The 13,931-nt window shown below is 39.5% G+C and overlaps 2 protein-coding genes across 2 annotated transcripts; one reads left to right on the top strand and one right to left on the bottom strand.

Moving 5' to 3' along the window:
- The first annotated feature begins 1,477 nt into the window (after nt 1-1,477).
- Nucleotides 1,478-4,474, top strand: ccl25a (chemokine (C-C motif) ligand 25a). The gene is made up of 5 exons (XM_058637568.1): nt 1,478-1,565; nt 2,491-2,576; nt 3,256-3,373; nt 3,546-3,651; nt 3,884-4,474. The coding sequence occupies exons 2-5, from the start codon at nt 2,513-2,515 to the stop codon at nt 3,902-3,904; spliced, it is 309 nt and encodes a 102-aa protein (XP_058493551.1). The 5' UTR covers nt 1,478-1,565; nt 2,491-2,512; the 3' UTR covers nt 3,905-4,474.
- Nucleotides 4,475-9,795: 5,321 nt separating this feature from the next.
- LOC131465987 (serine/threonine-protein kinase NIM1) lies at nt 9,796-13,331 on the bottom strand. Its single transcript, XM_058639014.1, has 4 exons — nt 12,830-13,331; nt 12,509-12,748; nt 11,704-11,972; nt 9,796-11,081 (listed from the first exon to the last, which is right to left on the bottom strand). Exons 1-4 carry the CDS (start codon nt 12,891-12,893, stop codon nt 10,326-10,328), a joined length of 1,329 nt encoding a protein of 442 aa, XP_058494997.1. The 5' UTR covers nt 12,894-13,331; the 3' UTR covers nt 9,796-10,325.
- Nucleotides 13,332-13,931: the final 600 nt, after the last annotated feature.

Here is a 13,931-nt window from a genome sequence, read left to right as displayed (position 1 = left end):
ATGCTCTACAGCAACATGCCTATAGTTAAATATTAAACAGTACGATGTGTACGACTGATTTACTGTGAAACAAATACGACAGAAGTGCTATTGACGGTAAAAATAGAGCTTTTTCTATGGAGCCAGCCACCTTGGGATCCCAAGTCTGGGTTGGTGAGTCTTCAAAATGTAATTGAAAGGTTATGCAATACAGTCTAGTACTGGGTCTGGGTGTCAGGGTGTCATATGAAGCAGAGGCAGGATTTCAGTTTGATGTGCATCACAGTTCTGCTTCATATTGTCAAATGAAGCAGAAATGATGCATCAGTGAAATGGAGCGTCTGTCAGATGTGATTGTAACAACAGTAATAAGTAAGTCCTCACTCTATTAGTGCAGATTACTAACACATTAGTGCAGGAACAGTGCAGTATGTACAACATGAGGATTCACTCAAATCAAAAGTCTGTTTTTACATGAAATCTAAATGTTTTAGGCTTAAACCATAGGTTAAAGCTGCAGTGTGGTCACATTTAGCAACAGCTGAATATCCTTCACTTCACTCAGCACTTCCAAGTGTGTTGGAGAACCTACGTGACCTTCAGTTAGCTTTGAAACTCAAAGTGATGTTTGTCCATGGCTGTAAAAACAGCTGTCCTGGCTCTTTATATAAATATAAAAGTCTCATTCTGTGGTCATGAAAAACAAAAATCTGTAAAAGTAATTGCACACTGATGTAAATAATCTTATTATCTAAAATACAATAAAGGATCATTGTTTCATCTTCAATGTCTGCAAAAGGGAAATTTGTTCCATCTACATTTTACATGCTGGAACTTAGTAATCTTCACCTGTTTTTGAAATAATTGGAAAATTGAATATCATAGCGTGAGCATCACGTGGTAATTGCACAGAATATGCATACATGGCATACTGTATTTATCAAAAGGGCTTTACAGATAAAAAGCCCTGTGATAATGTGTTAAATGGTTATGTATGGAATGGATCTTGATTTAGGTTTGCAGTCTGAATGGAAATTTGAAAATGTGCATTTTGTACAAAAGCTCGTTCCAAGCTGTTTTCACGTGCGAAGGTTTCACGAACAAAAAGTCTTGAAAAGGATTTGAGAAGAAAGTCATGCAAGGATGAGTGAAGGGAACAAACTAACTAACGTGTTTATTCAATAACCATATTCAATATTTCTCAACATGTACCTGTCAGCGTGATAGGACCTCAGAATCCAATTTCAACACCCTCGGGCGACATGAGAGTTAATTCCGTGATAAGAAATGTCTAATTCATGTGGGAGAGCAGCAACCTCTATCTACATACACATCTGTTTCTTGAGAATGTGTTAATTGTGCTTGTTTAATTAAAAGCAAAGAACACATGCCATACTCTATATCATATGTCTGTTATGAACTCTTGGAAGGAAAAGCTTGAAAAAAAGAAAAATGAGACGAGGTGCAAAGGTGAGTTTATGGAAATATGATCCCGGGCAAAGTGTTCCTGAGAGCTTTATAAGAGCGCCTCGTCTGTGGAGTTTGACAGACAGAAGAGAGCTACACCTCCACCTGGAGCACTAGAGGTGAGTCAACGTGATCCTAAAACCACAGTCTTTTTAAAAATAATAATGATGATGATAAAAAAAGATCTGCTTTAACAACTTACTTGTCTCTTCAAGATAAAAAACTGTGTTTGCTAATTTATTCAGATTATTTTGTATTCCATTGGGTTTCAAGTTCTTTTTTTTTACTAATGTATTTAAAGTTTTTACATTATAGATTATTTTTTGTTTTTCTACCAGTCACAGCATAGACTCGTTGATTTCATCGTGATAAACATGCATTTATTGATCTTTCTATCAAAAGATTAAACAGAGATTGCATTTGATACATTATCACTTCACAAACCCGTTTATACAGACTCGCCTTTATGTGATGTTGACAGGTTTTTGTGATTGTTACTTTTTAAACTATTTTATTTAGTCTTGCCTGAACTGTGTGACGTCTTCTTATTTCTATTTCTTTTCTCTTTTCTTTTTTATCTATTTTTGACACGCAGTGTTCTGATGTTGTCATTGTCATATAAGGCAGCCTGTGGCTAAGTGGAAAGGGAACTTGGCTTGTTGCCGGTTCAAGTCCCCACCAGGTCAAAAGGGCTGGTGTACCCTTGAGCAAGGTACCCCACCACTGTTGCTCATACACTCAGTGTGGCAGCCCACTGCTCCTAATTCTAGTATGGGTCAAATGCAGAGAAGTCATTTCCCTAAGGGGACTAATAAAGTATTAGATTTAATAGTGTTTTGATCCATTTCTTTTCCTTTGTCAAATCACTGTGTAAAATTGTGTTTTTAAATGCGCTGCTTAAAAAAGCAGCAGAGGTTCAAGGTTCATGATTTTCAAAGGAAGGAGTGGTTTGAATGGCTTGATAAGGCTGATGGCGTGATAAGGCTGATTTCAGGTCAACATTGTAATCTTTTGTGATCCAACTGCTCACTTCATTTGTTTCAGAACTGGAACGACACACGGCACCATGCGGTTCAACACTCTGTTCCTCCTGCTGGGTCTGTCTTGGCTCTGTCTGGCACTGGCACAAGGTGAGGGGCCGTACACGGGCACCTAGTGTCACATATGCAGCGTACAATAGAGTGCTGTGAACAAACAATAAAAAGCGAGTCATGCTGGTTTTATTGCTAGAGTGCTTTAGCGGATGTGCCTTTGCTGTGTCTTTATTGCTTTTCTGAATCGATCATTGACTTGATTGATTGCACTAAATATATGTTTTAAACTGTATACACTGAGGCATGTGGGCTTATTTGGGCTGACAATATGAGTCTCAAGCTGGTTTGTCCATGGCGTCCCCACCCATGTTTGCCCACTTCAAGCCCATGCTCACTAATGGCGCATTTCCACCGGCTCTACATGCCTCGCCACACCACCGCACGGTTTAAGTAGCGTTTCCACTAGCATAGTACCTGGTACCAGGTACCAGGTACTACAATACAGTATATTGCACTTGGAAGCCTGGTTATGAGTGGTCTACTGAGAGCAGTGCTTGTTGTACAGTCTTGAAGTAGGCAAATTATGCAGGTCCCATATGGTTCCAGTAACGTGGGAAGTCCATGTGGGCAAACACGGTTGGGGTCACCACAGAAACCACGGACAAACCCCTTTAGGACCCATTTTGTCAGCCCAAATATAACCCTTATGTCGCCCACATGGACTTGCTGGCTGGGTAACTCCTGACTCTATTGCATGTGATCTCTGATCCCTCAGTTTCCTATGACGACTGTTGTCTCAAGTACGTGAAGAAAATGAGCCACAACATCCAGAAACACGCAGTGAAGTACAGAGTGCAGGAGACGGACGGAGGCTGCAACATCCGAGCTGTCATGTGAGCACACACAACACAACACAACACAACACAACACAACACAACACAACACAACACAACACAACACAACACAACACAACACAACACAACAAAACACAACACAACAAACACGATATCCACATCAGCCCTGTCAGACATTCTTAAAGTTTCCTCTACTTGTCTGTTGTTGCAGCTTCACCATGAGGAGGGGCCGTGTGTTCTGCACAGACCCCAGAGAGAGCTGGGTCATAGAACTGAGGAAGAAGCTCGACAAGAGGAGCAACAAAGGCCCCAACAGGGTGAGAAATAGTTTTTATATTTTTTGTACTTTAGACCTGATGTCGCATAATAACTCTCATAATGACCACAATAAATCTTTGAACCTCATGTTCCAAAAATGTGTTCTTACATTAGAATAACAACGCAGGACTGAAATCAAGACCAGTGATGACGCCTGATTTTTGAAAATACTTTTGAAAATAGTGTTGATTTAGTTTAAGGTTTGATCTGACATCTTTTTTTCCTTTACAGATCAATCGGGCTCGGGGCTAAAACCTGCTGCCGTGACTGTTCTTCCACCCACCGACAAAATGTTATCACCGAGCAATAAATAGCGTGTGATTTATAGCATCTGACTGGAAAGCAGTTTGGCTGTATCTTGTAGCATTACTTTCACTTTCACTCTATGGACAACGTCAAGGGTCACAAGCTCGTTCCCTGACACGGCCGAGTGGTCACCACATGATACATATACAGATATACAGTATACTTAGAATATCTGTGAATGTTTTCTGCCCTTTAAGATATTCAACAAGCTGTTTAATTATGCTGTATCAATGGTGATGGAGTGCAAATGGTTGATTAAGAAAAATAATGATGGTAACTCGCATTTAATATATATATATATATATATCATTTAAATGCTTGTGTATTTGCCAACGCTCACACTGTAAAATGTGAATTGTTTCCTGCTGAGTGTGTCATAGGAGAGGAGAAGCTCATGTTTAAATTTCTTTTTTCTTTTCTTTCTTTTTTTATACACGTCTGTCTTCTCATATTTGTTGTATTTAGTTGTTATTGCTGTTGACAGCATGTGTTTGAATAAAGCCTTATTACAATAAACGTGGTGTTGTAATGTAGTGTATACACATTAGGCAGGGAAAGGACATTTATATAGCACATTTCAACAACAAGGCATTTTCAAAGTGGTTTACAATAAAAAGAAGGAGGAACACAGCGGCGGCAGACGAATAATCAAACATTTAAATAGAGAGTTTACCTCTCTGTTTAAATGTTTTATGATGCTTTTTTAAAGAGGGGGAAAACAAAGTTAAAAGAAATGAAAAGTTGCTGAGGTGCAGCAGTGATGATCATTTTAATTTTCTGTTTGTATTTAGTCCTGGTTCTGGGGACACAGAGCAAACCCAGATGACCTAAGTGGTCTGGATGGTTCATAGTGAGCCAGCAGGTCACAAATATATTTTGGGCCTAAACCATTCAATGCTTTATAGACAAACAGGAACATTTTAAAATCAATTCTTTGGCAGTCGGGAAGTCAGCGTAAGGACCTCAGCGCTGGAGTTATGTGTTGCACTTTTTTGGTTTAAGTGAGAACACGAGCAGCAACTTTCTGATTGATAAAAGTCCTTTAAGTTTTGATGTATTCTTTAGACGATAGATAGATAGATAGATAGATACTTTATTCATCTCACAGAGAAATTCACAGTTCAGCAGCTCCAGAATATGTTACACGATAGAAACATAAGAGGCATGCAGGTCTATGTACAGTCTAAATATAAACTGAAACATATGTATAAAAAGGAAAAAAGAAAAAATATATAAAAAATATAAAGGCGTTGTAGAATGAATGTGTCATGTATGATGCAGGTTGAAGAGTCTGATGGCATGGGGGAGGAATGATCTCCTCAGTCTTTCTGTGGAGCAGGACATTGACAGCAGTCTGTCACTGAAGCTGCTCCTCTGTCTGTGTATGGTGCTGTGTAGTGGATGGTGGATAGCACGTGGTCTTTGTGGCTTTTAAAAGTCAGTGAACTTTAGTCACTTTATTTTTGTGTTTTAACGCGATTGAGCCTCAACATTCACTCTTTGCTGCTTCGCTCCAAAGACAATTCATTCTGTTTTGTCTTTGTTTAGGTGAAGACGATTCTGCCACATCCTCTCATTGACTTCCTCAGTGCAGTCACTTAGCGCTTGTATTGGGCTGTGGTTGTATGTAAATGTGCGTGTTGTCTGCAGAATGGTGAAGGGGAATGGTGCTGCTTATTTTGTCTTCATCCTAATACAGTTTCTTGAGTTTGGAGGAAATTGAAATACATTTTTAATAAGTAGAACATGCAGATATTGCTGTAACTTAGTAACACTATAATGTCTGCACATACTCTCAAGATGGCTACTTTAAATTACCCTTAATCACTGGATACTGTTATTATTAATAAACACTCTTCTGACTGTGTCATCCCATAATGACATTTAAAACATAACACAGTTTTTGAACACACTGCAACACAGCACAATTCTGAACTCTCTGGGCATTTATTTTTGAACTGCTCTCTCTCTCGTTGTCATATATTTAACACTTTATCTTTTTTGTTTTCCTGCATCTTGTCTGGTGCAACAGGAGAATTATTGGTGTATTTATTTTCCATGTTTTCCCCCTTTTTCCTTTAATGTACATCACATATCATATAGTATCTGCAAAGAGAAGCAGTCACACATCAAAACTTTAAAGTGTGTATCAGTGAATGCTGATTTACAGCCAACCTACGTGTGTTTTTCTCACCTCCAAGGGTGTTCACGAGAACTGCAGGGACACGCAGCTGATAAAATCTCCCTGTGAGTAATGCTCTCTGTGGACATGGATGCCTCGCACAAATTGGTACCTTGCAGATGCTTCATCTTGCAAGCTGCAAACTAAATATGTGCCCTTTAATCAGCAATATCAAAGACTCCAAGCCTGCACATGTGTATCATTGTGTGTTATAGCCAGTTCACACATGAGTAGAAGGTGATGATTATGTTCAAAGATAAGTTTGGAAGTAAAAAAATCCTGTATTTTATTAAACATTTCGGAATTGATTGCCAACTTATGACAGATCACCTGACAAACTAATTACCAAGACGTTGATGGTGTATCCATTACTGATGGACATCCAGAATTCCATTGAGTTTGTGTATTGGTGCACGACCTTCAGTGGTCAAACAATCGAGTTACAGCTCGGAAAAGATCTTGGCGTTTCTTCTTGTTTATATCAAAACAGCACTGATGAATGGGCTCCAATGCTTCGTATGACGGGACCGAGAAAAATGGCCAGTTGGCATCACAGGGAGAAATTTTAGACTTCTTTTATGAAAGGGAAAAACACCATGAAAGGAGAGTGTGAGACATGAATACAATATATGGAAAAACAATCACTTTTGAGTGAAACCAACCTGATGAATTACAGGAAATGGAATGTTTGAACACGTATAAACCAGAAGCAAAGAAAAAGAGGTTGTGACATGTCACAACGAGCTTTGAAAGCAGGAATAAAAGCAGCAGACGTCACAGCACAGACACATTTGCTGTATTTCTGCCCTTCATAACATGAAAAACAAAGTTTATTTTAACATAAATCTGTATCAGGAAATGTGGTGCCAAAAACTGACAGGACATCTTCACTTCTATGACGATATCAAGGGCAATAAAATAATACGAGCAGCCATAAAACACTGTACATCACAAAGAGACTTGAAAAAGACTATAACTTTATCACCCTTTTGTTCAGTCATTGAATAGCAGCTTTTTTGTTTGACTACAAACTTTGAACTTCATTCACTGGATCATAAATTGTTACGCCTAACTGTCATATGTTTTTAGAGCACTATAAATTAACACATTTTTACTTGTCAATTCATTTTCTATGAGGGTGTGTGCTCCGCTAGCTGTAGTTTCAATCACATCTCAGCCTAATTATGACAATGTATGTAGATTTGCAGTAGTATAAACGTAAAATTTTGCATTTTTCTACTCAATATTTAAAGCTAAGCTAATTTAAGTTTGTTTACTTCTATTTTCTACAGATGGGAGCCATTAAGCATATATTGAAACCCAATACAAAGTTTAATAATATCCAGGTGTTGGCCAGAAGATGAATGGAAACTGGAAAATAAATACACAGTATTTAAATTGCATGATGTATTGTGTAACATTTACTATAACCTGACTGACATTTCACTCATTTATCATATAAATGTGGTTTTATCAGGCAGTTCCCTGTCGCTTCAGTGAAAGATGAGGCTGGGGGTGGTTGTCAAACCTTTGTGAGTTTCCTTTCATGCTCAGTTGGTTTTAGTACAACACACAGAGTATAAAAATGTTGGATGTTATCTTGGAGTGCGCACGCCTGCCAAGTCTGGTCACAGACTGTGCCGCTTGTCTGCACACAGTGACGGGCATTAGCACGTGAGCATCTGCATGTGTACACAGACAGATTCACCTCTGTTCACAATGTCTACGTTTGTTTTAACACTTGATGATTATTCATCCATTTCTCTAGAGCAGGGGTCTCAAACTGACATGACCTGGGGCCACATGAGCTTCAAGTTGGGTCACGTGAAGGAAAACTGAGAGGGGAAAACCCTCAGTCGGAGGGTTGGGTGACACATCCATCCATTTTCTACCACTTTATCCTCCACATGAGGATCAATTTAGAGTGTCCAATTTACATAATCCCCATATTGCATGTTTTTGTACTGTGGGAGGGAGCTGGAGAACCCGGAGAAAACCCACGCACACACGGGGAAAACATGCAAACTCCATGCAGAAAGGCCCTTGTTCCTACAGGGGCTGTAGTTGTGTGATATGAACTCAAATCAATATCCCAATATTATTATATTATTATACTTTTTGACAATATTTCACATCATTTCAAAATAAAAGTGTTAATTTTGACATGGAATGATGTATAGTTCACAATAGAAAAGTCATTCATGACGCAAAGTGAATCTATAAACACCAAAAACACATTTAAGTGGCTGGCCGGATTAAATCAATTGGGCCATGAGATTGAGACTCTCCTCTAGAGTAAGAGTTAGATAAATCAGTGTGTGTATCTGTGTTCAATACGAAAATGGAGCAAGGCATGGACCTAGCCTAGCGTTAAGTTTTCTCCAAAGTTTAAAGGTACATAGTGTAAGATTTAGTGACATCTACTGTTGATGCTGTGTTCCATTTGCAGTCAGTATTTGAAATTCAGAATTCCGAAACTCAGAGCAACCTCACATACATCAAGTTCAGGATACCGAGATGGCTGCCACCACACAAACACTGCTTCTTTTTCTTTTTTTTAACAGTTAATAGCACTTCTGTCATATTTGTCTCATAGTGAATCAGCCCTACACATCATTTGTATCCGTGGACATGTTGCTACGCTGTTTGTGTGCAAAATACCATGTGGAGGTTATTGACTGGTATTGCTGACAATAGCGAGGTTTGCGTCTATGTTTTCCGACTTCTTTCTGGAATGAGGTTCGCCTCAATTCCGGAAGTCGTCGTAATTTGGCCACAACTTGATGAGTTTTACTGTTTACATCTGGAACTCGTATGTACAGTATGAAAACCACGTCCAGCGATTCTTTCACATCACGAGCAGATGCTCCGCAGCTGGGGATGAAACACTGTAACACTGTAGTTGGTAAAACTCTGAGAAATCCTGGCCTTGATAGGAGATAGCAAGTTGTCAAAGTAGCTGCTCGTCATACGAAAGTATCGCTGGCATCTGTTCTCATACCAACTCGTCAAGTTCACATACTTGGCGGGTTCTTCTCTGTAGATGTTTCCACAAGAGATAACTTGTGCAACTTGTGTCATAGAACTCTGGGAAAATTATCATTTTTCTCCTCCATTATGAGCAGAGTCTGGCTGCCGGCAAGTACATTCTTTTCAGTTTTTTATTACTTTATTTCATGTTATTATATTATTATTTCATGGTTTCATACCCTACCGTGAACACTGATATATAAAGTGATACGACACATAACTTTCCCACTTAAAAAACAGATTTTGTGTTGTTATTGTGGGCGTTTTAATTGGTCAGAGTTGGTCTTGTCATTATAATTACCTCCGTGTATAGATATGAGGTTAACACAATTGTTTGTATTGTTTTTGAATATAGAATAACGTAGTTCTTTATGAATGTTTTACTGTGGAAACCCAATTCAGGTATGTATATAAAGAGGGTAACCGTGAAAAGGAGACAAGACAAAGAAATCAGGATCACATGGTATTGTTTCTGTCTCGCCATTGCACTGTTTTAATTAATGACAGGTACATATTAGTTCCACACATCATGTTACGTCACCCGTGAAAGAAATAAACAAATTAAATGTGGACTTTGAAAACATAGAGCCAGAACAACAGTCTCTCAGTCTCAGCCCTTCAACTTGTCCAACGTTGATATTTAGCCTTTCTGATGTTAACCATTAAACACATTTTATTATGTGAAAAAAAGTATCCATTGTATTCACTAATATAGATTAACATGACACATCTTTAATTTCAAATTTGATCTCTGCTTAGATTTTTTGTTTAATCTATAATCTTTCGTACATACGCCGAGTGTTTGTTCACCGTGTGAACCGTTGGGTTTCTCTGCTCTCCATGATGTTGTCTATGCACAGTGCCTTGAGATAATCTATGTTACGATTTGGCGTTATACAAATAAAAATGAATTGAATTGACTTGACTTTGACCAAGACCCCAAGGACAATCACTTGTCCAGATGCGGAGCGTGATGCAGATCAATAAAAGTGGACACCATTGGTGAAGCGGCTCTTACAAGTTGCCCTCTCATCTTAAGCTGTGTCAGCACATTTGGTCCTTGAATTTGAGGGAAATGATCCTGGAAAGTCCTTCAACAGTCCTTGAATTTGATGTCAACCAAGGTGTGAGAACCCTGTTTTTGACACCCCTGAGCTACATAATGGTACAGACGACAGAGTGGTCCTTGTTTAATTGGCCGTCTGACCCTGCTCTCCATCGCAAGTTGTTCTGTGACTCCATGGTGCGTAACTGGCTGTAACCCACAGCCTCAACAGACCTCCGCTTTTGAATGCGGTGCAGCAGAATCCGGTAAGTCCCGGTGACAGGGCCTCTCAGGTCAAGGCTGTTGTTGAGGAGATGGACCCTGGTGATACCAAGATCCTCAAGCGCCGCCTTCACATTTAATTCATCTGAGCTGAGGACGTAGGCAGACTCAACCAGATGGGAAGGTGTAGGGTTGTAAGAGGGATACGCCTCAGGGTATTCAATGCCTCTCATCCATTTGCTGGAAATGGTCTGTGCAATTGTGAGGCGATCGACAGGCACTGGCCTCAGAAGGCCCCTAATGATGCCCTGACATGATTGGGTTACATAGGAGGGGATGGCGTAAGAGCCCTGCAGGATGCAGCATCTGAGCCTGCCTGTGTTGGTAGCTTTGAATGGCATGGTGGCAGTCATCATGAAGTAAAGTAAGATACCCAGCGCCCACATGTCTGCATATTGACCAATGTAACCTTTCTCTTTGAACAACTCAGGGGCAGCGTAAGGTGGAGAGCCACAGAACGTGTGCAGGACATCGCTGGGGCAGCAGATTGTGCTGAAGCCAAAGTCACCCACTTTAATGCAGTAAGTGCTGGTGTAAAAAACATTCTCCGCCTTCAGGTCCCTGTGGACAATGTTGTTATCATGCTGCAAAAAGGGAAAAAACAGACAAAGAATTAGCTCTCCTGCACAGCTCAAGTATAATACATACAATATGCTACATATTAGAGTTATTTCAACAACTCCAGCATCAAACATCTTTTATTCCACATGTGCACAGATAGACCTCAGGTGGAGTTTAAGCACCTCCCCTTTTTACAGGTAAGGGCCCCCTTTTGAGAGACAGTCATTCATTCATCTTCTACCATGGACAGGTCACCAATTCATCACAAGGGCGAACATACAGAGACAAACAACCATTCACTCTCACGCTCTCTCTCTCTCTCATTTATGGTCAATATAGGACTTTCCAATTGATTGATTTATTTAACATTTTTATTTATTTATATATCAAATTTCATTCTAATTTAATCTATTAAAATCTATTAAAAGTGTAACAATGTCCAACATTTGCATTTAACTTAATTTCTGCCTTCATTTGAAACAATAAAAATATGTACAGTATTTACAACATATGCAACTGTAGTGGTTTTTTTTCCACGTTCTAATTATGATGGGGTGGCCTTTTTTCACTTGAGCCCCTGCCCCTCCGAAATGCCTGTGCACACCAATGACTAGTGCTAACAGTGTCCACCTGCTGTTGCCTCACCATGTATTTGACTGCAGACAGGACCTGTGAGAACACAAGCTTGCTCTCCAAGTCTGACAGGCGCCCCCTGGTCCTGATACGAGAGAACAGCTCTCCTCCGCCGGCATACTCCATCACCAGGTAGAGCCTCTTGAAAGTCTCCACCACCTCATACAGCTGCACTATGTTGGGGTGAGACAACTTCTCCATGCAGGAGATTTCAGAGACAAAAAGTGTCTGCGAGCGTTTGTCCAGACGCACTTTATCCAGGATTTTCACTGCCACTCTCTCTGTCGATGACAACACACACAAGTGGTGAGTGGTGAATCATAAACATATTTTAATCTACTGTTTTGAATACTTTGTCATTTGATTTTTAATGATTTACATTCCTTCCTCAATTATCATTCTGCCTTTCACTGTAAATGAGCTCCATTATCGTTAGTATAAACAGCTATACTAACGATATAGTATAGCTATATGTATGTGTATGTATATATATATATATATATATATATATATATATATATATACAAATTATTTTTAGGAATTGAATGTGTGTATACATTATTTTTGGTTAACAAATTATCCAAAATTGTCAAACAATAATGAAAAGAATCACCAAATTAACCAAATAAATGTATGTAGCCAAAACGATTCCTGTGTGCTACAGTAAAACAAATAAAAAAAACTATTTAAAACATATAAATGAGCCTCACTGCTATAGTTAACATGTGTTTGTGTAGTATCACAGCCTGCTCACTGATTCCCTGAAATTCCCTGAAAATATGGGAGAGAAAAAAAAAGCCAACATCCATTGTGTCACCTTTGGTCAGGTCATGTATCCCCAGTCGAACTTGGGAGAAGTTGCCACAGCCGATCTGCCCTCTTAGTTCGTAAAACCCCACCCGCCGTCCGAACGTCAGGTCATTCATCACCTTCTCAGAATGGGTCAGGTCATAGAGGGCCTTCCCAAAAGTGGTGAGCTGCATGGATGTGTGCTCCTCTGTCATGTTCTCCTTCATCTCCATCTTATCCTGGTGTGGCATGATCTTCAAGTGAGCCCCTGAGGTGGAGAGAGTGATCGTTACTGCGTCGTGTTGGATCTCATTATACGTCAAAAGATTCTACAGCCGTCTCTACTCACATGTTTTGCCTCGTTTGTTCTTCTTGCTCCTCTCTATGTTGATGGTGTTGTTTCTGTTATACATGACTCCTAATTCAGAGTTTGTGATTTTCTTTATGTCGTATAAGTTTGGAAGATTATTGAAAACAAGGAGTTGGTCAAATCCAGGAAAAATGAATTTCCACAATCGAACAACTGGAGAAAGAAATGTTCAGAAGCAGATGCACGCATCAGGAAAAGTGCTCCAGGAGGATGGCGATGGTGCTCGTCCAGATGCTGATACACTGTGGTCCCACTGCAGCTCTCTCACTGTGCTGCAGTATTATCTCATGATGTATAATCCAGAACTACCGTCCTGTAATCCCAGAGTACTCGACTCCACCCACACAAACAGACAGACAACAGACAGGCTTTACGGCATCTTCTTTAACCCCCAGACATGAACATAGAGTCTGTTACAGGTGCGTGAGCAGGACATTAATGGGATTAGCCAGTGTGTATGACCACTACTGTAGTTGAAGGTCATCTGAATGTTAGAAATACGGTCAAAACTATGTTCCCTTACCTTTATGCTTCAACGTTTAATTGAATTATTCTTCATCTGCAGACGCACTGTGGTAATGGAGGGATACCTGAGTAGAAACAGTCATTTAAATTATTGTCAGTATCCACTAAATTCTGTAAAAACCTCAATCCCTCAATCCCCATCACTAACATCACACATTTCTGTGCTCTGTTAAATATTCCATGCATCATTCTACTTCCTTTTATAGCATATTTCGTTCTTATTTTTCTATGTTGGATCTTGGATTGAAATATTCTGTCTTTATTGTGTCAGTCTTTCTGATTCTGAAAATCTGTTTTTCCCCCATCTTTGAATGTGATCTCACTCACCCTCATGAAGTCAATTAAAACCTCAGAGCTTCTGCATTTAAGTGCTCAACAGATCACGTTGGAGAAGGTCCGAGTATAAACGATGAAGATCCAAATTTGATAGAAATGAGGACACGTCCCAGGAAACACAAGAAAGTTGAATTGAGTTGATGGCAAATGGTAGATCATTGGAAAAGGGAAAGTATAAAGATGGGAATTCTGATTTTCTTATGTTTATTTTGTATTTCGT

This window comes from Solea solea, chromosome 1 (genome assembly GCF_958295425.1).
Source record: "Solea solea chromosome 1, fSolSol10.1, whole genome shotgun sequence".
Lineage (NCBI taxonomy): Eukaryota > Metazoa > Chordata > Actinopteri > Pleuronectiformes > Soleidae > Solea > Solea solea.
Note: the sequence above shows the minus strand (reverse complement) of the source record. Positions and strands in the feature narration are given on the sequence as shown.

Excerpts from the sequence above, each read along its gene's own strand:
- ccl25a (XM_058637568.1), top strand. The coding sequence starts at position 2,513 with ATGCGGTTCAACACTCTGTTCCTCCTGCTGGGTCTGTCTTGGCTCTGT. Across the intron at positions 3,374-3,545 it reads TGCAACATCCGAGCTGTCAT|CTTCACCATGAGGAGGGGCC; the intron begins GTGAGCACACAC and ends CTGTTGTTGCAG. Across the intron at positions 3,652-3,883 it reads GCAACAAAGGCCCCAACAGG|ATCAATCGGGCTCGGGGCTA; the intron begins GTGAGAAATAGT and ends TTTCCTTTACAG.
- LOC131465987 (XM_058639014.1), bottom strand. The coding sequence starts at position 12,893 with ATGTATAACAGAAACAACACCATCAACATAGAGAGGAGCAAGAAGAAC. Across the intron at positions 11,973-12,508 it reads GATACATGACCTGACCAAAG|AGAGAGTGGCAGTGAAAATC; the intron begins GTGACACAATGG and ends TGTCATCGACAG. Across the intron at positions 11,082-11,703 it reads TGTCTGCAGTCAAATACATG|CATGATAACAACATTGTCCA; the intron begins GTGAGGCAACAG and ends CCCTTTTTGCAG.